The 23,263-nt window shown below is 43.4% G+C and overlaps 1 protein-coding gene across 1 annotated transcript in view; it reads right to left on the reverse strand.

Annotated features, from left to right (window-relative positions):
* The window catches only part of LOC143932952 (uncharacterized), a 156,608-nt gene that overhangs the window by 17,975 nt on the left and 115,370 nt on the right, over positions 1-23,263 (reverse strand). Inside the window, exons 17-20 of the mRNA XM_077455884.1 lie at positions 17,806-18,030; positions 16,690-17,019; positions 13,973-14,383; positions 5,340-5,510 (exon numbers count right to left, since the gene is read on the reverse strand). Of these exons, the coding sequence (XP_077312010.1) occupies positions 5,340-5,510; positions 13,973-14,383; positions 16,690-17,019; positions 17,806-18,030 (1,137 nt within the window). The remainder of the gene's footprint in view (positions 1-5,339; positions 5,511-13,972; positions 14,384-16,689; positions 17,020-17,805; positions 18,031-23,263) is intronic.

Consider the following 23,263-nt stretch of genomic DNA (forward strand, 5'->3'; position numbering starts at 1 on the left):
ATGGGCTGGGACAGGTACTTGGGTACTCAGATGGGCTGACAGGTACTCAGGTACTCGGGTACTCAGATGGGCTGACAGGTACTCAGGTACTCAGATAGGCTGTGATGGGTGATGACAGGTACTTTGATGGGTGATGAAGGTACTTTGATGGGTGATGACAGGTACTTTGATGGGTGGTGACAGGTCCTCTTTATTGGGGGGGTAATCAGTGTGTGATTGGTGTACACTAGGCGGTAACGAGATGTTACCGCAATCTACTTCTCACACACTATCAGTGTGTGAGGAGGAGAATCCGGTAACATCTTGTTACAGTGGTTTGTTTATGTTCTGTGACCGGCTGTGATTGGGCTCTTTACTGTGATCGGGGTTGGGCTGTGTCAGGGTGACAAACGGCATCCCCGATCGCCGTTCTGCACGCGCCCTAGGCACGTGCATGAGCGCTGTGAATGCACAGTACATGTGACCGGCTGTGATTGGACACAGCTGGTCATGTGTATCGGGGGGGTGGATGGGGATGAAAGATCGGGGGTGGGCTGTGTCCAAGGGACACACCTCATCCACGATCGCCGTGCTGCGGGCCCCCGGGGGCCCGCAGGAGCGGCAAAATACCGAGGCTGTCATATGATGTCCACCCAGGATGAGAGATCCCATCTGTGGGAGCGTCATTTGACTATGGCCCGGTATTGAAGTGGTTAAACTGCAATCCTAAATTATGTTATTTACTTTCACAACTACTTTCTGTAAACTATAACAACTGCTCTCTATGTAATGGAGACAAGCAAAGGGGAAGATGTTTGCAATTCAAGTTAGGAAAACAACATAGAGTGACAATGCACTTTTTAAGAGATACAATGGTGAGCATTGTTACTCTAGGGCACTGTCTCAATCACCAGGTGTAAATAAAGGAAAAAAGAATGCTGATGCAGTCACCACATCTAAGGTCTAGTAAGCTGCAAAATATAACATTTTTGTTTTTAGGCTTAGATAAGCTATATTTTTTACCATTTCCACATTTCAGATATTGGGGTTTTCGGCACAAAAAAATAGCAGAAACAGATATAATGGCAGGATCAACTGGTAATACATCTTTGTTACAAGGAGCACTCAGAAAGCTATAAACTGGTGTCTTAGTGCTATTGACATACTGCACCATGTATGCAATTTTTTATTTTGACCATGGTTAAGCTTTGAATAATGACCCAGTGGCATAAGTGTAGCCCTAGCAGTTCACATAGCTGTTATGGAACCTGGGGTAGGAGGGGGTCCCATTAGAAGTGTTGTTAAGGAAAACGAAACTTTGAAGTTTTCTTTATAGAAGGACTAAAGTCAGAGCTCAGGATCAACTTTGCTCTTCACAGATTACCCTCTGTGTGTAGGCTGCTTTTCCTGAGGAACAATGGTGCCACTCCATTGGCCAGTTCCACAATTCTGTGATAAAAAATGACTACCGTCTCTACTCTTAGTAGTAAACAAAGCTGACACATGATTGCTACTTATTACTGGCGCAAAAAAGAGCCTGACATATAACTAATGTGTGCCCTGACATGACCTCCAGATATCATCTCCAGAGAGACTGTGTCTATATTTGAGCAGCCACTTTGAGACACAGGCAGTGGTGAAGCTAGACATTCTTTCAACCAGGGCAAAGATTCAGTTCAGTACCCCCCTTCCTGTAAAAAGGACAGTAACAGTAGGGCATTGTCATTGGCTTCCACTGCTTTCAATCAAAGCCAGTGACAAGGGACAGGGGGCAAGGGTCCCGCTATCTGTGTCAATGGATGCAGCAGTGGGACTCGGGTGCAAGCACGCATGTGTGCCCCCCATGGGAAGGGGCTTCCCATGTGGGAACTGGGCAGAGAGGAGGGGCCAGGAGCGCCATCAGAGGACCTGAATAGAGGAGATTTGTGGCCACTCTGTGCGATTTCATTACACAGAGCAGGTAAGTCTACATAGTTACATAGTTAGTCAGGTTGAAAAAAGACACAAGTCCATCCAGTTCAACCACAAAAAAAAAATATAATAAATATCATACCAGCCCATATACCCAATTCTATACCCACAGTTGATCCAGAGGAAGGCAAAAAACCCCAGCAGAGCATGATCCAATTTGCTAAAGCAGGGGAAAAAATTCCTTCCTGATCCCCCCAGAGGCAATCGGATTTTCCCCGGATCAACCTTACCTACCTAGACATTTAAAAAAAAAAAAAACTTTTACAATCACTTTAAGAGGAGTGGTTGGGATGCAGTACAAACATGGCTCAGTCACATGTTTTTACACCCCCCTTTCCCCACCACAATTGTTGAGGAGCCCAAAAAGTGAAAGCACATAAAGTACAGTGCCTCCTGAATAATCTATAAAATAGCCAGAGAGTCATTTTAAGAATTTTTACAATGATCCACTGAGCATATGCAAGCAAATCCTTAAAGCAGAGTTATACTCAAAAGGGAAACTGCCGCTTATCTGATTCCTCCCCTCCTCTGGTGCCACATTTGGCACTTTGGGGGGGGGGGAGTGGGTACCTGTTTTCGACACCCTTACCCACTTCCGGCAGATGCCCCTGCGGTGGAGTCTGTCAGAAGTTAGGCCCCACTCCTCCCCCTGCTGTTGGGATATTCAAATGCACAGTGTACTTCAGGCATGAGCAGTGGGGACCTGGCTGTGCTGTATTCCCTTGCTGGCAATGGCAGTGGCAGCACTCAAGACCCGATGGAATTATCAGCTGAGTTGCTGACATCACTGGACTCCAGGACAGTGTCCTAACAATAAAAGTCAGCAGCTACAGTATTTGTAGCTGCTGACTTTTAGACCCCTTTCACATTGAGGCAGTTTTCAGGCACTTTAGCGCTAAAAATAGCGCATATAAAGCACCTGAAAACTGCCTCCCTTGCCGTCTGAATGTGAAAGCCTGAGTGCTTTCACACTGTGGTGGTGCAATTGCGATTTTTTACCAAAGATATGTAGAAGAATACGTATCGGCCTAAACTGTGTAAAAAATATGTTTTTTTTTAAATATTTTTTGGGGATATTTATTATAGCAAAAAGTAAAAATAATGTGTTTTTTTCAAAATTGTCTCTCGTTTTTTGTTTATAGCACAAAAAATAAAAACCTCAGGAGGTGATCTAATACCACCAAAAGAAAGCTCTATTTGTGGGAAAACAAGGACATCAATTTTGTTTGGGAGCCACGTCGCACGACCGCGCAATTGTCAGTTAAAGCGACGTAGTGCAGAATCGCAAAAAGTTGTCTGGTCTTTGGGCAACCAAATGGTCCGGGGCTTAAACAGTTAACTGAGTATAGTAGAAGATCACTGCACTGTACCTGTTACTCTGTGTGCTTCAGCAGTAGGACATCCGTATGGGTCAAGTCCTGGCATCTTCTGCCTGCTTCTGTCCCCGCCCATTGTTCCACCCACTCACCTATCAGACTTGTTCCACAGAGCTCAGGAAGTGCTCTAAAACCTCCTTAGTGCTGTGTATAGGTTGTGAGCAGCTAGAAGACACATAATCTGAACGGGGCGGCACCAGTACAAGTCCTCTGCATGTCACAGTATGGAGCAGGAGAAGCCAGAAGCTCAGAGTGTGCCCCCTCCCTCCTTTTTCCCGACCCTGGCTGGGAGCAAGAATGCTCAGCTGAGCTCCCTCCTCCTGTGTAGTGAAGTCTCACACCAATTCCCCCAAGCATCAGTATTGTTTGCTTGTGTTTCCTTGTTCTGCAATCACAGGAGCGCAGCGTTGCCCTGGCAGGTAGTGGGGATGGCACACTCGGAGCCTCCCCCCCGCCTCCCCCTAGTTTCGGCCCTGGACACAGGTGTGTTATAAATGGCATATTCTGTGTCAAAAAGGGGTCCTAATAGTTGGTAGGTGTTAGATAGTGACAGGACCCTGTTGGTGAGGGATAGATTGTTTAGTGCTGAATTTCTGCAAATTGAATTGGAGATTTGGTCAGCATTGATGTTTTTCTCAATGCTAAGAAATACAGGCAGATACTTATCCATCAAGCCATAGCATCAGGGAAGGTTGTGATTGGCCCCAAATTTATTCTGCAGCAGGACAATGACCCCAAACATGCAGCCAATGTCATTAAGAATGATCTTCAGTGTAAAGAAGAAGGAGTCCAGGAAGTGATGGTCAAGTCTGTCTTGGATAACATTAAAACATATATTTTTTAAAGCATTCTTACCATGTTTTTTTTTTTTTTACCCCAGCTTACAAAGTTTGCACAGTACTATATATATATATATATATATATATATATATATATATATATATATATATATATATATATATATATATATATATATATATATTTATTTATTTATTTTTATACATTTATTTATTTTTTTCGTGTTTGATTAATTGATTTATTTTGATTAATTATAACGCGCATACAGATCCAACTACTTTTAGCTGATCTCCTTGCATTGCAACTCTGCATTAGTCAGTGGTAAATGTGGTATACACTATATACAATCACCCGACACTAGTTAGTTTCAACAATCTATGGCTTCATGGATTTCACAGTTCACACAAATACATTTTAAATTGAAACTGTAGTACTGACATAAGTATTTTTTTTTCCACAGTAGCATGACAATCCCTCCACCTCTGGTCTAACTAATTACTCTCACCTTATGGCATGGACCCCTGTGCAAACAGGTGGTCATGCAAGAGGGTATCAAAAGGGTTAACACGGACCATAAACTTCTCTCACGTCTCCTTAGATCTCAGTAAGGATGCCAGGTCATGGGTAGAAAGAAAAGATCTAAGTGCTCGCCGCTTAAGTATAATATTTAATTTTTGTGTTCAAACACAAACTACTCACATAAAGATGGTAAAAACACAGCATGTAAAACCGACAATCGTGTTAGTTCTGTAAGGCAGCAGCGGGTGACGTCATTTGTAGCTCCTCCTCCATATGCGTTCAATCAGAATTTTGACATCACTGGACTCCTCCCCCCTTCCCTTCATTAGCAGACGGAGGCACTTGGGGAAGGGGGGGAGGAGTCTAGTGACATTGATGTCTGTGACATCACTGTATCTCCGACTGAACTCCCTGAAGACCCGGAAGATGGCAGAGAGGTGAGTACCGGTCAGAAGAATTTTGATTGATCAAAAAAATAAATCAATTAATTGAGGGATTAATCTTTAATGTTCACAGCCCTAATATATATATATATATATATATATATATATATATATATATATATATATATATATATATATACACAGTACATAAGATGGTTGTCACAGGTACAGTACAAGTTGGACGATATGTTCTAAACAGTCTTGACAAAGATATAGACATACTATATGCTTGATTGTGGTTTTGTCATTTTACCTCGACCATCTGAATCCTCCATTGTTCCTGCCAATGGAATTAAGTGGCCTTTAATATAATCATGCTCAACTCCAAGGATCGGAACCATCAAATCTGAAGGTCCAGGATCTGGGATTTCCATACCAATAACCGCAGGAATCCACAGCTCTGTCTTGTGATACTTTATCATTCCTGAAACATTCAATGAGAAATTAAGTGTAATTCACTAAACAAAATTGCTTTAATGTCAAACAGTGTTTACTGGATTGGTGTTCCATAAAGAAATACATTTACTGATTTATACAAAAGTTATGTCATGAAGCTGTTTTGCCTATCCATACACGGGGCTGCTTTTCTAATTGGAAGTATTCAAATGCTGCACAGCAAAATGACTATTCCTCTGTCAATGATCTAAAGCACCATGCATAAGCACAAACTTATGAAAATATATAGCATAAGATAAAATCCTCAGGTAGTTATGTTACAGTCTGATTGTATATGAGCGCAGGTAATGAGAGATGAGTGGTAACTATTAGAGTGTTAATGGGTATGTTACGTCTCTGCATGGGGCTTCAGTGCAGATAACAGTCAGATAAATGGGCAATACTGTATAAGCATAGTAAGTAGTTTTCAATCTAGTTAGCAGGTGTCCCCCTCATTTCTGTTTCCCATTGCTATGCTTCCTTTTTTGAGAAGATCAGTAGCTCAAGATAAAATTTAAACACAAAAAGAATACATCAAAACAGACAACTGTGGTGTCTCTTTAGCTAACTCATAACTCTGGGAATCATTTGTCATGTTATAAATGTTTATTTGTAAGGCTAAAAGTATAATAGTCATCAACACTAAATCTGTAATGTCAAGGGCTAGAAAACTGACAAATATTATTTGTGCCCAGGTAATTAAACATAATTGTACCAGCACCCCACACGCTCCTATATGGAGTGCTCACCATTAGGGATGAGCTTCGTGTTCGAGTCGAACATATGTTCGACTCGAACATCGGCTGTTCGCCCGTTCGGCGAATTCCGAACGTTATGGGCCGTTCGCGCCAAATTCGTGTGGCGCTCGCGGCCCACAATGCACTGCGATGGCGCAGTGCATTGCTGGCTCATGATTGGCCAAGCATGCACTGTGACCCCGCATGCTTGGCCAATCACAGCGCCGGCAGCGAGGAGAGCCATGATTGGCCACAGGCAGGATGCCTGTGGCCAATCATAGCTCAGGCTGTGTAGTACACGCCCCACACTATATAAGGCCGCCAGCATGGCGGCCTTGTGTAGTGTGTTGGCGTCTGTAGCAGTTAGTGGGTGTTCTGTGTACCTTCAACACAGTATACACCGATCGTGATCGGCCGATTTTTTGTTCTTGCTCTTCTGTAGTGGTTGTTGTCTGCGTGCCCTGACCGCAGTATACACCGCTATATTCACCTATATAGCTAGCGATATATCTATCTTTTAAAAATAGAGCTTGCAGTCAGTGTTAGGAGATTGTGCGTGCTGTCTGCGTGCTCTGAACGCAGTATACACCGCTATATCCACCTATATAGCTAACTATCTTGCTCGTTTTAAATAGAGCTTTCAGTCAGTGTTAGGAGATTGTGCGTGCTGTCTGCGTGCTCTGAACGCAGTATACACCGCTATATCCACCTATATAGCTAACTATCTTGCTCGTTTTAAATAGAGCTTTCAGTCAGTGTTAGGAGATTGTGCGTGCTGTCTGCGTGCTCTGAACGCAGTATACACCCCTATATCCACCTATATAGCTAACTATCTTGCTCATTTTAAATAGAGCTTGCAGTCAGCGGTAGGCGCTTGTGCGTGCTGTCTGCGTGCTCTGAACCCAGTATACACCTCTATATCCACCTGTATAGCAAACTATCTTGCTCGTTTTAAATAGAGCTTGCAGTCAGCGGTAGGAGCTTGTGCGTGCTGTCTGTGTGCTCTGAACCCAGTATACATCGCTATATCCACCTATATAGCAAACTATCTTGCTTGTTTTAAATAGAGCTTGCAGTCAGCGGTAGGAGCTTGTGCGTGCTGTCTGCGTGCTCTGAACCCAGTATACACCGCTATATCCACCTATATAGCAAACTATCTTGCTCGTTTTAAATAGAGCTTGCAGTCAGCAGTAGGAGATTGTGCGTGCTGTCTGCGTGCTCTGAACCCAGTATACACCGCTATATCCACCTACATAGCTCTTCTCTATTTGAGCCATCTGCCATCTGCAGGAGTTAGTGGATGTTGTGTGTGCCTCCAGCACAATATACACTACCCAATTGCTGGTTTTCCCAACTCCCTTCAGGCCATTACCATGTCTGAAAGGCCAGCAAGGAGAGGCAGACAGGCGCGAGCCGATAAAAGAGGGCAAGCAGGCTCTGTGTCTAGAGACAACAGTGCTGGTCGTGGACGCATGCATCGTCATAATCAGCACGTGGCCATGGGACACGCTTGTCCTTCTTTTCGGCAGTTGGACATGTTGAGCCGCAACATGCCAATGACTTGGTAGAGTGGATGACCAAGCCCTCTTCATCCTCCTCATCCTCTCTCACTCAGTCTCAGGGTACTAGCAAAGCAGCTGCCAACGCATCGTCTTCCCTCTTCTCAATGTCATCATCAGTGACTCCTTCCCTAGACCCACCACGTCCTCCTGAGGAGTCTCCTGAACTCTTTGATCACAGTGTTGGGTACATGCTCCAGGAGGATGCCCAGTGTTTTGTAGGCTCTGATGATGATACTCAGCTAGAGGAAGGCAGTAGCGTGAATGCAGAGAGAGGGGATGCTCAAGAAGGACAGCAATCTGGCAGTCATGTTCCACAAGCTGCAGCATACTGCCAGGTTTGCTACAGCGATGAAGAGGGAGCGGATGATGAGGGCACTGACTCCACGTGGGTGCCTGGTAGGAGAAAGGAGGAGGAGGAGGAGGCACATGTCCAACGAGGCAGGATGCCCTCCGGGGGCCAGCTTAGGGGCAGCACACTGACTGAATCACACCGCAGAGCTCCGCCTGTGCAGGGCGCGGCCTCTGCACGTTATTCTAAAAGTTCTTTGGTGTGGGCCTTTTTTGAGACGAGTGCATCAGATCGCACCGCTGCCATTTGCAACATATGTCTCAAGCGTATCTCGCGTGGCCAAAACATCAGCCGCTTGGGCACCACATGCTTGACCAGACATATGTTGACCTCGCTGGCAAGCGTACCTCAAAGACCCACACCAAGAACAAAGCGGACCTCTCCTTGCTCCTCATCAGCTGGGATCTCCAACCCCACTAGACCTTCAGTCCTCTCTGAAACCTGCTCTGAGAGGAATGAAGGTGTAGAATTAGGTGTGTCACAGCCAAGTGCTTCTGGGCACTCTGCTAGCAGTACACCCACGTCCGATTATAGCAGGCAAATGTCCCTGCCCCAGCTGCTGGACCGGCGAAAGAAGTTCACTTTCAGCCATCCACATGCCCAGCGGTTGAATGCTAGCTTGGCTAAATTGCTAGCACTTCAACTGCTGCCTTTTCAGTTGGTAGACTCGGCCCCCTTCCGTGAGTTTGTACAATGTGTGGTTCCTCAGTGGCAGGTCCCCAAACGCCACTTTTTCTCACGGAAGGCGATTCCGGCTCTCTACCGGCATGTGGAAGGCAATGTCCTTGCCTCGCTGGACAGGGCAGTCAGTGGTAAGGTGCATATTACCGCTGACTCATGGTCCAGCAGGCATGGACAGGGACGTTACCTGTCTTTCACGGCCCATTGGGTTACTCTTCTGGCAGCTGGGAAGGATGCAGGACAAGGTGCAGTAGTGTTGGAGGTTGTTCCGCCACCACGCCTCCAAAATGCTACTATTGGTTGTGACACACCTCTCTCCTCCACCCCCTCCTCTTCTTCTTCCTCCATGGCCTCTTCCAGTGCTCTGTCCTCAGAACCAGCGGTGCTCCGTAGGCGTTCCAGGGGCTAAGCAAGTACGCAGGCAAAACGATGCCATGCCTTGCTTACGCTGGTTTGTTTGGGGGACAGGAGCCACACTGGGGCAGATGTTTTGTCAGCTCTGCAGGGGCAGGCCGAGAGGTGGTTGACGCCACGCCAGCTTAAGCCAGGAATGGTGGTTTGCGACAATGGCACCAACCTCCTCTCCGCCCTCCGACAGGGACAACTGACCCATGTGCCCTGTGTAGCTCACGTCCTTAACCTGGTGGTGCAGTGGTTCTTGGGCAGGTACCCAGGCTTACAGGATGTCCTGAAGCAGGCCAGGAAAGTCTGTGTGCATTTCTGCCGATCATTTAATGCCTGTGCTCGGCTGGCTGAGCTCCAAAAGGAGTTGAACCTCCCCAAGAACCGCCTTATATGTGACATGCCCACCAGGTGGAACTCAACTTTGGCCATGCTGCAGCGGCTGCACACGCAGCAGAGGGCCATCAATGAGTACTTGTGCGACTACGGCACCAGGACAGGGTCAGGGGAGCTCAGTTTTTTCTCACCACGCCAGTGGGGCATGATCAGGGATGCATGCACTGTCCTGTCACCATTTGAGGAGGCCACAAGGAGGTGAGCAGTGACAGTGCATGCATCAGTGACACTGTACCTCTTGTCCACCTCTTGGAGCATATGCTATGTGGAATAATGGACAGGGCACTTGAGGCAGAACAGAGGCAGGAAGAGGAGGACTTCCTTGCCTCTCAAGGCCCCCTTTATCCAGACAGTGTTCCTGCTGTGCCACCCATCACACAGGAAGAGGATGAGGAGGAGGAGGAGGATGATTGTGTCAGCATGGAGGTGGAGTCTGGCACTCAGCATCATCAGCAGCAGCAGTCTTGTAGGGATGATTTACAGTCCCAAGAAACACGTGGACTTGTACGTGGCCGGGAGGAGGTAGCTGCGGATCATGTTGTCCTTAGTGACCCAGAGGACTCCGGAACGAATGCCTCAGCTAACCTACGCTGCATGGCCTCCCTGATCCTGCAAAGCCTGCGGAAGGATCCTCGTATTCTTCGGATCAAGGAGAGGGACCATTACTGGCTGGCCACTCTCCTTGATCCACGGTACAAGGGTAAGGTTGCCGACCTTATCTTGCCGTCGCAGAGGAAGCAGAGGATGAGACATCTCCGGGAGGCCTTGCAGAAAGGTCTGTGCAACGCGTTCCCAGAGACTGGGAAGTTATAAACTCCTGGTCCTGGACAACGTGTTGCTGAGGCATCGGTCAGAAGGAGCGGTGGAGAAGGTGGCCGCCTGACTGATGCTTTCAGACAATTTTTTAGTCCGCAGCCCCAAGGTATGATCGGTTCCAGCAACCATCGCCAGCGTCTGATTTACATGGTGCAGGAATACCTAGGGGCAAGGTCAGACTTGGACACCTTTCCCACCGAAAATCTTCTGGCTTACTGGGTCTTGAGGATGGATCACTGGCCAGAGCTTGCACAGTATGCAATTGAGCTACTGGCCTGTCCTGCATCCAGCGTTCTTTCGGAACGCACCTTCAGTGCTGCTGGTGGCTTTGTTACCGATCACAGGGTGCGCCTGTCCACCGAATCAGTTGATCGACTGACCTTCATCAAGATGAATCAGTCTTGGATCACCCACAGCTACCAAGCACCTGAAGCTGATGTAACCAAATAATTTTTTTTGAAATATCACATCCCTTCAAGACTGCCTATGCTGATGCTGAGTGACTGTCCTGTTATGTTGATTGTCTATCCTCTTCCTCCTCCGCTGATATGTTGGAAGAACATTTCTGGTTCTGGGTGATGCCATCAGCCCAATTTTTCTGCCCCTGTTTAACAGGGGCATTTAATTACAATTTTTGATGCAATGCTTTGCAGCAGGGCTAATTCCTGCACTACAACTAGAGTATATGGGAGAGGTTGCAGTGTAGTGGCACCAGCACCAGTGCCTAAGGCCCAATTTTTCTGCCCCTGTCTAACAGGGGCGTTTAATTACAATTTTTGATGCAATGCTTTGCAGCAGGGCTAATTCCTGCACTAAAACTAGAGTATATGGGAGAGGTTGCAGTGTCGTGGCACCAGCACCAGTGCCTAAGGCCCAATTTTTCTGCCCCTGTTTAACAGGGACATGTAATTACAATTCTTGATATAATATTTCACAGGAGGGCCCGTTCCTGTGCCCACCCAGAGTAACTGTGAGGACTTATAGTGTTGTGGCACCAGCACCACAACCACCAAAGGTCAATTTTTCTACCACTGTTCAACAATGGCATGTAATTACAATTCTTGATATAATCGTTCACAGCAGGGCGCTCCAGTGCCCACCAAGAGTCACTTTCAGGGCTTACAATGTTGTGGCAAAACCAACACCTTGTTCCGCCATTTCTGCAGAGCATATAGGGCAGGCCCCTACTTTCAAACATCCAACTTACAAACATCTCCTACTTGCAAACGGTAGGGGACAACAGCAAGTGAGATGAAAAAAGATGGACGACAAAACAAATTATACAAGGGTGATAACCCTTCCCTATGTTTTCCAAAAAGCTTAAAAATAGATTTTTTGATTGGATCTACACTTTAAAAATGTACCAGTTGAAAATTACAAACAGATTCAACTTAACATAACAAACCTACACAGTCCCTGTCTTGTTTGCACCGCCTGCTGTTCTGAGTATATAAGGCCTGGGGGCCACACGTATTTCCTTTTTTTATTATGGGTACGGGGTTTCCCTTAATATGCGTACAAGACCCAAAGGGGCTGGTAATGGGCAGGGAGGGCTACCCATGCCATTTTTCTCAATGATTTTCAATCATATTGCAGGAACCAGATATAACATTAAAACCGCAAGCAGTTTTAAATGATGTTATTTCCATTAAATGTCATTTTGTGCAGGGACTGTTCTAAACACGGGAAACATGTGACACTTCACAGGCATACTACAGACACCCCCCAGGCACGATATTTAAAGGAATATTTCACTTTTTTTTCACTTTAATCGTCATTAAAATCAGTGCTCCCGCCAAAACGGCCATTTTTAAAAACATTTTAGGCATTGACCCATGTCCCCTGGGGCAGGAGCCAGGTCCCCAAACCCTTTTTAGGACAGCATCTTGCATATTAGCCGTTAAAATTAGCACTTTTAATTTCGAACGTTCGAGTCCCATAGACTTCAATGGGGTTCTAAAGTTCGTACGAATTTGGGGTCCGTTCGAAAGTTCTGGTGCGAACCGAACCGGGGGGTGTTCAGCTCATCCCGCCTCACCATTACCCAGTAGACATGTGCATTCGTTTTCGTCCGAATGCATTTTGTCCGAATTTCAGGTATTTTCGTTATTGTATTAACAAACGATAACGAAAGATCCGACATAAACAAATGCTTTATTTTCGTTTTTGTTGTGACAACAGTTCGATATAGATAGGAGATTCGACATGACGTTGACAATAACAATCTGTGTCTATCGAACCTGTGGTCGAATGTGCCTAACCTTAACTCTATTAGTCCAGGATTATTTGACATAGAGAGAAAAGATTTGACATAGAGAGAAAAGATCACTGCTGGAATTGGGTGGGGCAAGTAAAATAAAAATAATGATGATGATGAATGTTATTGGCTGATTGTAACCAAGGGGGAGGACCAGTAAAATAGCTAGAACTAAGTACACATGTACAGCCAACTTACTTTCACTTACGAATGCTAGCAGAGAGAGACACACACTGAATCACTTCAGAAGACAGTAAATCTTAGCTGGTCCGTTTGTCAGAGAACCTAAATTATTTAGCAATTAAGCATAAGCACAGCAGCCGAACAATAGTGAAGCAAGCTACAGCTCAACTTAACTTTTTCATAATAATCTTCTGCTATTGTATTAGTGTTGTGAACCTGATAGTGATACTAGTGTTGCTAGTGTTGTGATAGCCTCAGAGGCTGCCCATGTTGTGGGGAGGGGGGGGGGGATTTATTATTATAGATTCTATATTATAGATTGAGATTCTATATACCCTATCTTGTTACCTGTCTGATCAGTGATCACTATCACCAGTCCATTTTCAGTTTGAACTATATACATTCAACATGAACGACAAAGATTTGACAAAGCAGCGAAAAACATACAAACGTTGAATCTTTGTCTTATGGTGTCTGTCGAAAGTTCTAAGAAGTTTTGACGGAGCAGCTAAACTATACTGAGTCATACAGTTTAGCTGCTCTGTCAAATCTTCTTCGAACATCCAACAGACACCATAAGCCTTCAATGACAGATTCGACCTTAATTAATTTGGATTTTCGGACAAATGCAATTTTTTATGAAAAATTAAATAAATAAAAATGTATTTCAGGAGTAACTAAATAAATGTAATTTTTGGATGAAAATGAAATTCCAAGACAAAATATTTCAGTGTGCACCTGTCTATTACCCAGTAGATGTGAACATTGAACAGAAAAGCATTCATTCCAGGGTCTGACCACTCGTCCTAGTTATCGTGCACAACCCCAGTCCATGTATATACTACATGGATCTACATGATATTTAATTTTCTCTACTGATATAGAATGATAATTTTTCTGAAATTTTTTTTAAACTACTACACCACACTTGTAACAATAGGAAATATCTCTGCTTAAAGTTTAAGCTCCATGTTAATCTTAAAAAAGGACACTTACTGTTTCTGAGAACTAGAACATAAAGTGGGATTACAGAATAATTAATTTGATCAATGCAGGAATATAACTCACCTAAATTTCCCCCATATTGTTTAATGTCTTCTGCCATTTTTAGCTGACTAGTAACGTTGTAAACTCGAGACATCACATACTGGTTCCTTATTGTAAGGGCTTTCTTCATTGTTTCTAAAACCTCAGTAAAAACTGCATGAGTATGCTCAAAATCTTCTTTCACAAAAGGCAGCTCTTCTGAGAATAATTCCCTGTGTGACTTCAGAGCATCAATGACAGCAATCTGAGCCATCATCAGATTGGAGTCTAAAAGAGCCTGATACCCCCCTCCATGGGGCATCACTCTGTCCTGCTGGAGAACAGCTCCTTGTGTTCTGGATTTTTTTCCACTCAGAGGTTCACAGAAAATATCACCCAGAACAGATACTGCACCCGAAGCAGACACCAGACCACCCAGTGGAATGACATCACCTATCAATGAATAAATAAAACAATTAAAGATAAAATGTTTAATTTTTTTTTTTTTTTACATCTCCAATAATAAGTTAGTACACACGATTGGAAATTCCCCCAGCAAAAGCCCAATGTGAGCTTTTGGTCAGAAATTCCGACCGTGTGTATGCTCCATCGGACTTTTGCTGGTGGAATTCCCGAGTTTTTTTCCGACGGAAAATCCGCTCAGGTGTACGAGGCATCAGAGCACAAATATTGGAACAACTGGGTTTTAATAATATTTTGCTCTCCTGTTGGTCACTACCACATTACAGACGACCCACCTATTTTCTAACGCATGCATGGGTATTCTCATTAGGTTCTCAAGCATGCTTTCCTCCTAGAAGGGATTGGCCAAACACACCCATGCCATGGGGGTTGATTAGTTACACTGGCATGTTTAGAAAGGCTACTGGTTGAAAGGCAGAAGGATAGGTAATATCTACTCTGGACCATACACCCCAGACAGAAATTTGTTTCCCAAAACAATTTTTTTTAAATATACGCTACATGGTGTTTTTAAACAAGTGTTAACCCCTTTTAAGCACAAAAAAACTGCTGTATTGACCAACGCACAAAAAGGTGATGCACTTCTTGACCTTTTCACAAAAGCATAAATGGTACTTACAAACAACTATAAATAAGAACAAACACATGACTAACTAGGATGGTGGTTCTCAACTCATGTCCTCGGGACCCACTAACAGGGTATTTTGAGTAGCAAATGATATCACCTGTGATGTATTTCACTTATCTTGCAAACCTGGCCTGTTAGTGGGCCCCGAGGACAGGATTGAGAACCACTGAACTAGACGATCTCTCCAGCAAATCCAATCTGTGGCCAGCTGCCAGATAGATATTAACAGCAACATGTGTGCTTGACATGGATCCATCAGTGTCGTTGCCCCAGATCAACTAATATTTCAGTATATCAAGCTGTGCTAAAAGGAAACTATCAAAGTTCCAAATGCGTATATATATTTAATAGTCAAATGTGCAAAATATACATATGAAAAAGCAGATGTGCTGAATAAGATACATATGAAAAAAACTCAAACATTTGAAAAATATCATTTATTTTAAAATAAAAGTCCATGTGACAAAAAGTCCTCTTATTGAGTGCTCATATCAGAATCAAAGCGATGGAGGATCTGTGCATAAAAACCGCCAACTCAATGGTAAAAATGCAAGCTTACCAGCTAGAAATGACCTTCTGATTAAAGAAAGGTCACAAAGAGCTCATGGTTAACAGCTGTGTAGAGGGTCACCACATGATTGTTAGCACTTTCAAAGGGAAACAAGAATTTATACAGAGGTCCTCCGCATCTCACCATCCCAACAGCACTTTTATAACAGTATGGAAAAAAACACTTCAGATAGTATAATACCTTCTTACATAATTTATTAAAATGAGAAACTTACATCGGAATATTAAGCACTGTGCAATACAAATATCCCCTCACCGCCGATTACAGCAAAGTGCACGCACTAACAGGAGTGCAGAAATGTGATGACCTCAGCACATAGCTCCTCCCTACGTGATTCGTCATACATGACGTTGTCTGGGCCTCAGATCAACTGTAAGGCTAGCCATACATCATACAATTTTCTTGTACAATTTTAATTTAGATTTACCAAAACCATATATTATGAGATCAATCCTAAACACTTAAAATTTTTACGCAATCAGGTAGGCCCCTGCACTACATAGTTGAAGGTAAATCTAAAGGAAATTGAACAAAAAAAATTGTATAATGTATGGCCATTTTAAAGCTGATCCATCACCTATTATTCTACAAATATACAAGGCTGAACTGTTACCTGTAGCTGTGTTGGTAGACTAATTGTTGCAATCAGCTGTGCATTCAGGCCCATTGTTAAATGAGATCCTCACGTCTCCTTGTGTTTCCTGCATCCCAGGGCTACACAAGCTTCCTACCCCTGCATTCCCAGCAATCCAGTGCTGCAAGAGATCTTCAGTCTGTTTCCTTCTGTTCCTATCTGCCTTGTTTTTCAAGAAACCATTGTACTTATGTCTTGCTCAGAGCCCAGCACAATCTCCATTCATCTATGACAATCAGTAACCATGCATGACAGTTGTTAAAAAGTAGTTTGTCTGATGATTGTTGTGTTTGGCCAGCACTAACCCCTACAGATTCATCAGCTGGTCGATACTTTAAACTAGTGGTGGTCAACTTTCATGGCATAGCCAGACTTAATTGTGTTTATTATACTAGGTAATATCAATTACTTTAGATTTTACTCCAAAAAGGAAATTTGTTTACCTGTGCTGCTGTCCAGCCCAACACCCAGAATTGGGAAAATCCTCTCTCTGGAACCTATCATAGGACCTCCAATTTCTATTGGTGAGAGTGTGTTTGTTAGAGGATGGAGGTACGCGCCTCCTACAGCCAACCATTGGTGTGTTTTGGGGTGTCTTGTTACAGCAAGAAGGGGGACTTCCAAGCCAGATACTGGATCAACCATTACTGAGAAGTTTTGATACTGAGCTTGATGTATATCAGGAAGTTTGCAATCCAATGGTTGACCTGTACTTGAACTTAGAGGGTATGTAATATATGGCAGTACTGGTACACCTGTTTTCCAAATTTCTCCTGTAAAATAACAGAATATAACAAATAGTTGTTAATCCTAAATGTATAACAAATAGACATGTGCAGAAGGAAAAAATTTGTTTCGTTTCGTTTCGTTTTAATTCGTTAATTAATTAATTTCGTTCAGTTATATTCGTTAAATTTGTTTTCGTATTTCGTTTAGTTTTCTGCCGAATTCGAAAAATCGGTCACATTCAAAAATATTTCAACCAAATTCGAAAATATTTCTACCGAATTCGAAATGATTTCAACATGATTCGAAATTATTTCAACATGATTCGAAATTATTTCAACCGCATTTGAAAATATTTTGCGACCCGAATTTAGGGCCATGTATCTCGGGGTCACTTGGTGCTAGAAACCCCAAATTTGGATATGTTGTAGTGCTAGTTCTACTTTGATGTAGGAATTTGATCTGAGCATGCGTGGCACTTTGTCCGATCGAAATTCTCTACACATGATCGGAGTATGTCCTATCGGACCAGTTTGTCTGAAAATATTTCCAGCAAGTTTGAAAATTTGGTCCGACGGATATTCCGACGGAAACAGTCCGATGCCTACCACACACAGTCGGATTATCCGACAACACCGTCCGATAGGACACATTGCGATGGATTCTCTGACCGTGTGTACGGGGGCTAAGAGTGTTTATGATGTGCAAAGGGCTAAATGCTGGAGATTATGAGGCAATCAAAGTTTAGCATTCAGAAAAAGGGAAGGATTTTTCACTTCAATGTCGTATCGTGCATAGTTTAGGATTTATCTATATGTGTTTTTCATATTTACCATAGGCTGAATCTGCAGTTGAAATCAGTTGAGAGGTAGTAGGATCATAACCAACATTTCCAGCTATAGGAAGGGCCTTTCCCGTGTCACTATGTACAAAGTAGTTGTCTGGAACTGGTGTCAGATAATGACTAGAAAGCAGCATAACAGAATGTGGTGTTGGAGTGATTAGTCCAATTACTGGATCCATACACACAATGTCACTCTGCAAAGATCCATCTAAAGCTTAGAGATGAAAACAGTATTTAAATGATCACTATTCCAACGTTATAAATGCAATTATTTACAGGCAAAATGACTCGCTAAAAAACTTTAAACAATTAATATATATATGCACTGAGCAAAATTATAAATGCAAGCTGAACTTAAATATCTACGTCTTTTTCTTTGTACACAAAAGGCCTATTTCTCTCAAATATAGTTCACAAATCTGTCTAAATCTGTGTTAGTGAGCACTTCTCCTTTGCCGAGATAATCCATCCACCTCACAGGTGTGGCATATCAAGATGCTTAATTAAACAGTAAGATTATTTCACAGGTGTGTCTTAGGCTGGCCACAATAAAAAGACTAGAGAACAAAAAGGAAGCGCCACCTAAGTGCAATAAGTTAATTAGGATTTTAATGACACAACAATTAATGCACTTACAGGAAGGTGAATAAAATCAGGCTCATCTGTGTGTCAGTGGTCCGTAAGGAAGCCTCATATCCGGATCCGGTTTTCTATGCAGAGATGGGAAACTGCAGTGGTTGTTGCTGCTCATCCTGGAGAAGATCTTGTGGCCATCAGGAAGAAGCTGGGGCTGAGGTCATGGGTCGCGGGATCACTTCCGGGGGAGGAGCACTCCACAGAGTGAGAAGGGTTGAATAGGCAGGCTATGAGCTTGGGGTCAACTGCTCCTTCTACAGGCCTATGGGAGTACTGCTAATGAGGCGATATTTATGTGCCAAGCTGCCTTCTCACTCTGTGGAGTCCTCCCCCAGAAGTGATCCTGTGACTCGTGGCCTCAGCCTCAGCTTCTTCCTGATGGCCACAGGATCTGCTCCAGGCTGAGCAGCAACAGCCACTGCAATTTCCCAACTCTACATAGAAAACCGGATTCAGATCTGAGGCTTCCCTACGAACCACTGACACACAGATGAGCCTGAGTTTATTCACCTTCCTGTAAATGCATTAGTTGTTGTGTCATTAAAATCCTACTTAACATATTGCACTTAGGTCGCGCTTCCTTTTTGTTCCCTTGTCTTTCTATTACAGAGCTGGCTTCTCTCTAAGGATAGCTGCCACCCACCACCATTTATTTTAGGACTCGCTATCTGTTCAGTCTATCATATGGACTAATGAACTGTAACTGTGCTCTTTACAGACATTGTCTGTTTCATGTATAGAGGTACACGTATCTTTGCGCTCACAGTCTTCTTTTTTCATTGACCACAATAAAAGGCCATTATAAAATGTGCAGTTTTATCACACAGCACAATGCCACAGATGATGCAAGTTTTGAGGGAGCATGCAATTGGAATGCTGACTGCAAGAATGTCCACCAGAGCTGTTGCCCTTGAATTGAATGTTAATTTCTGTACCATAAGCCATCTCCAAAGGCATTTCAGAGAATTTGGCAGTACGATCAACCGACCTCACAACTGCAGACCACGTGTAACCACACCAGCCCAAGACCTCCACATCCAGCATCTTCACCTCCAAGAGCATCTGAGACCAGCCACCTGGACAGCTTCTGCAACTATCGGTTTTCATAACCAAAGAATTTCTGCACAAACTGTCAGAAACCATCTCAGTGAACTCATCTACATGCTCATCATCCTCATTGGGGCCTCGACCTGACTGCAATTCGTCATTGTAACCGGCTCGAGTGGGCAAATGCTCACATTCAATGGCATCTGGCACTTTAGAGAGGTGTTCTCTTCATGGATAAATCCCGGTTTCCACTGTACAGGACAGATGGCAGACAGTGTGTATGGCATCGTGTGGGTGAGCGGTTTTCTGATGTCAACGTTATGGATTGAGTGGCCCATGGTGGCGGTGGGGTTATGGTATGGGCAGGCATATGCTATGGACAACGAACACAGGTGCATTCATTTCGAATGCACAGAGATACCGTGACAAGATCCTGAGGCCTATTGTTGCACCATTCATCCACGACCATCACTACATGTTGCAGCATGATAATGCAATGCCACATGCCATTATGGTCCAGTTTATTGAGGCCCCAACTTGGAATGAAGCTCTGTTGGACCTGGTAATCTCAAACCATGCAGAGCTTATTACTAATGTCCAGATAAAGGAACACCTGGGTAGCAGTGATCATAACATGATTTCCTTTGATGTTAGTGCTAAACAAGAAATACATACGGGTAAGATAAAAACACTTAAATTCAAGAGAGCAAATTTTCCAAGGATGAGGGCTGCTCTCCAGGATTTAGACTGGGAGAGAATATTCACTTCAATGGGCACAGAACAGAAATGGGAATTCTTCAAAAAGACTGTTTTGGACCTCACTGCAAAGTATATTCCCATGGGCAATAAGTTTAAAAGGCTAAAAACAAAACCTATGTGGCTCACAACCAAAGTTAAAAAAGCTATAAACTATAAGAGAAGAGCTTTTAAAAAATATAAAAATGAAGGAACACTAGTGTCATTTAAATGTTACAAAGAATTTAACAGAATATGTAAAAAGGAAATCAAGGATGCAAAAATTCAAAACGAACGACAGATTGCAAAAGATAGGACAAACCCCAAAAAATTCTTCAAATATATTAATAGTAAAAAGGTTAAGTCTGAGCATGTAGGCCCTTTACAAAATAATCTAGAGTGGGTGACTGGGGACAAAGAGAAGGCTAATTTATTAAATAATTTCTTCAGCTCTGTGTACACAAAAGAGCATGGGGGAGCGCATGTCCATAATGGGGGTGATAGTGACACAGCCCCAAATGATCCACAATGGCTCAAAAGTGATATGGTCCAGAAATATTTAGACAGAATAAAGGTGGATAAAGCACCTGGCCCTGATGGCATCCACCCACGGATCCTAAAAGAATTGAGCTCTGTAATTTCAGAGCCATTGTATCTAATTTTTAGGGACTCATTAATGACAGGAATAGTCCCACTGGATTGGCGCAGGGCGAACGTGGTGCCTATATTTAAAAAGGGATCAAAGTCTTTACCAAGTAACTATAGACCTGTTAGCTTAACTTCTATAGCTGGGAAGATACTGGAGCGTTTAATAAAAGACCATATTGACGAGTTCTTGCTGAACAAAAACACTTTAAGCAACAGACAACATGGATTCATGAAAGACAGAAGTTGTCAGACAAATCTGATTTCTTTTTATGAGGAGGTAAGTAAAAACTTGGACAGAGGGGTGGCGGTGGACGTGGTATACTTGGATTTTGCAAAAGCGTTCGATACAGTTTCCCACACACGGCTCATGTGTAAGGTAAAGTCTACAGGTTTGGAAATATCAGTTTGTAAATGGATAGAAAATTGGCTAAAGACAGAATTCAGAGAGTAGTGATTAATGATTCTTACTCTGAATGGTCTAAGGTTATCAGTGGTGTACCCCAAGGTTCAGTGCTGGGACCCTTACTTTTTAACATCTTTATAAATGATATTGGGTCTGGGATTAAAAGTAACATTTCTGTCTTTGCAGATGACACCAAGATATGCAGTGGAATAACGTCCTTACAGGATGTCTCCAATTTACAAGCCGACCTCAATAAACTATCTAATTGGGCGACTATGTGGCAGATGAGGTTTAATGTTGATAAATGTAAAGTTATGCACTTGGGGGCTAAGAATATGCATGCATCATACATGCTAGGGGGAGTACAACTGGGGGAATCCATAGTTGAGAAGGATCTGGGGGTTTTGGTAGATCATAAGCTCAATAACAACATGCAATGCCAAGCTGCTGTTTCCAAAGCAAGCAAAGTCCTTTCTTGTATTAAGAGAGGTATGGACTCCAGAGAGAGAGATATAATTTTGCCCCTGTTTAAATCATTAGTAAGACCTCACCTGAAATATGCAGTTCAGGTTTGGGCACCAGTTCTCAAAAAGGACATCGGGGAACGAACTGGAGAAAGTGCAGAGAAGGGCAACCAAATTAATAAGAGGCATGTAGGAGCTCAGCTATGAGGAAAGATTAGAGGAACTAAATTTATTCACTCTTGAGAAGAGGAGAATAAGGGGGGATATGATCAACATGTTCAAATATATTAGGGGTCCATATAGTGAACTTGGTCTTGAGTTATTCTCTGTACGGTCAACCCAGAGAACAAGGGGGTACTCTTTACGTCTAGAGGAAAAGAGATTTCATCTTCAAGTACGGAAAGGTTTCTTCACAGTTAGAGCTGTGAAAATGTGGAATAGACTCCCTGCAGAGGTGGTTCTGGCCAGCTCAGTAGATTGCTTTAAGAAAGGCCTGGATACTTTCCTGAATGTACATACAGTGGTGTGAAAAAGTGTTTGCCCCCTTCCTCATTTCCTGTTCCTTTGCATGTTTGTCACACTTAAGTGTTTCGGAACATCAAACCAATTTAAACAATAGTCAAGGACAACACAAGTAAACACAAAATGCAATTTGTAAATGAAGGTGTTTATTATTAAAGGTGAAAAAAAATCCAAACCATCATGGCCCTGTGTGAAAAAGTGATTGCCCCCTAAACCTAATAACTGGTTGGGCCACCCTTAGCAGCAACAACTGCAACCAAGCGTTTGCGATAACGTGCAATGAGGCTTTTACAGCGTCCTGGAGGAATTTTGACCCACTCATCTTTGCAGAATTGTCCTAATTTAGTTACATTAGAGGGTTTTCGAGCATGAACGGCCTTTTTAAGGTCATACCACAACATCTCAATAGGATTCAGGTCAGGACTTTGGCTAGGCCACTCCAAAGTCTTCATTTTGTTTTTCTTCAGCCATTCGGTGGTGGACTTGCTGGTGTGTTTAGGATCATTGTCCTGCTGCAGAACCCAAGTTCGTTTCAGCTTGAGTACACGAACAGATGGTCGGACATTCTCCTTCAGGATCTCTTGGTAGACAGCAGAATTCATAGTTCCTTTTATCACGGCAAGTCTTCCAGGTCCTGAAGCAGCAAAACAGCCCCAGACCATCACACTACCACCACCATATTTTACTGTTGGTATAATGTTCTTTTTATGAAATGCAGTGTTCCTTCTACGCCAGATATACTTGGACACACACCTTCCAAAGAGTTCCACTTTTGTCTCATCCGTCCACAGAATGTTGTCCCAAAAGTCTTGGGGATCATCAAGATGTGTTGTGGAGAAATTGAGACGAGCTTTGATGTTCTTTTTGCTCAGCAGTGGTTTTCTCCTTGGAACTCTGCCATGCAGGCCATTTTTGCCCAGTCTTTTCCTGATGGTGGAGGCATGAATGCTGACCTTAACTGAGGCAAGTGAGGCCTGCAGTTCCTTGGACGT

The sequence above is a fragment of the Lithobates pipiens genome, unplaced genomic scaffold (genome assembly GCF_037356315.1).
Source record: "Lithobates pipiens isolate NorthernLeopardFrog02 unplaced genomic scaffold, aLitPip1_a1.2 Scaffold_27, whole genome shotgun sequence".
NCBI classification, from domain to species: Eukaryota; Metazoa; Chordata; class Amphibia; order Anura; family Ranidae; genus Lithobates; species Lithobates pipiens.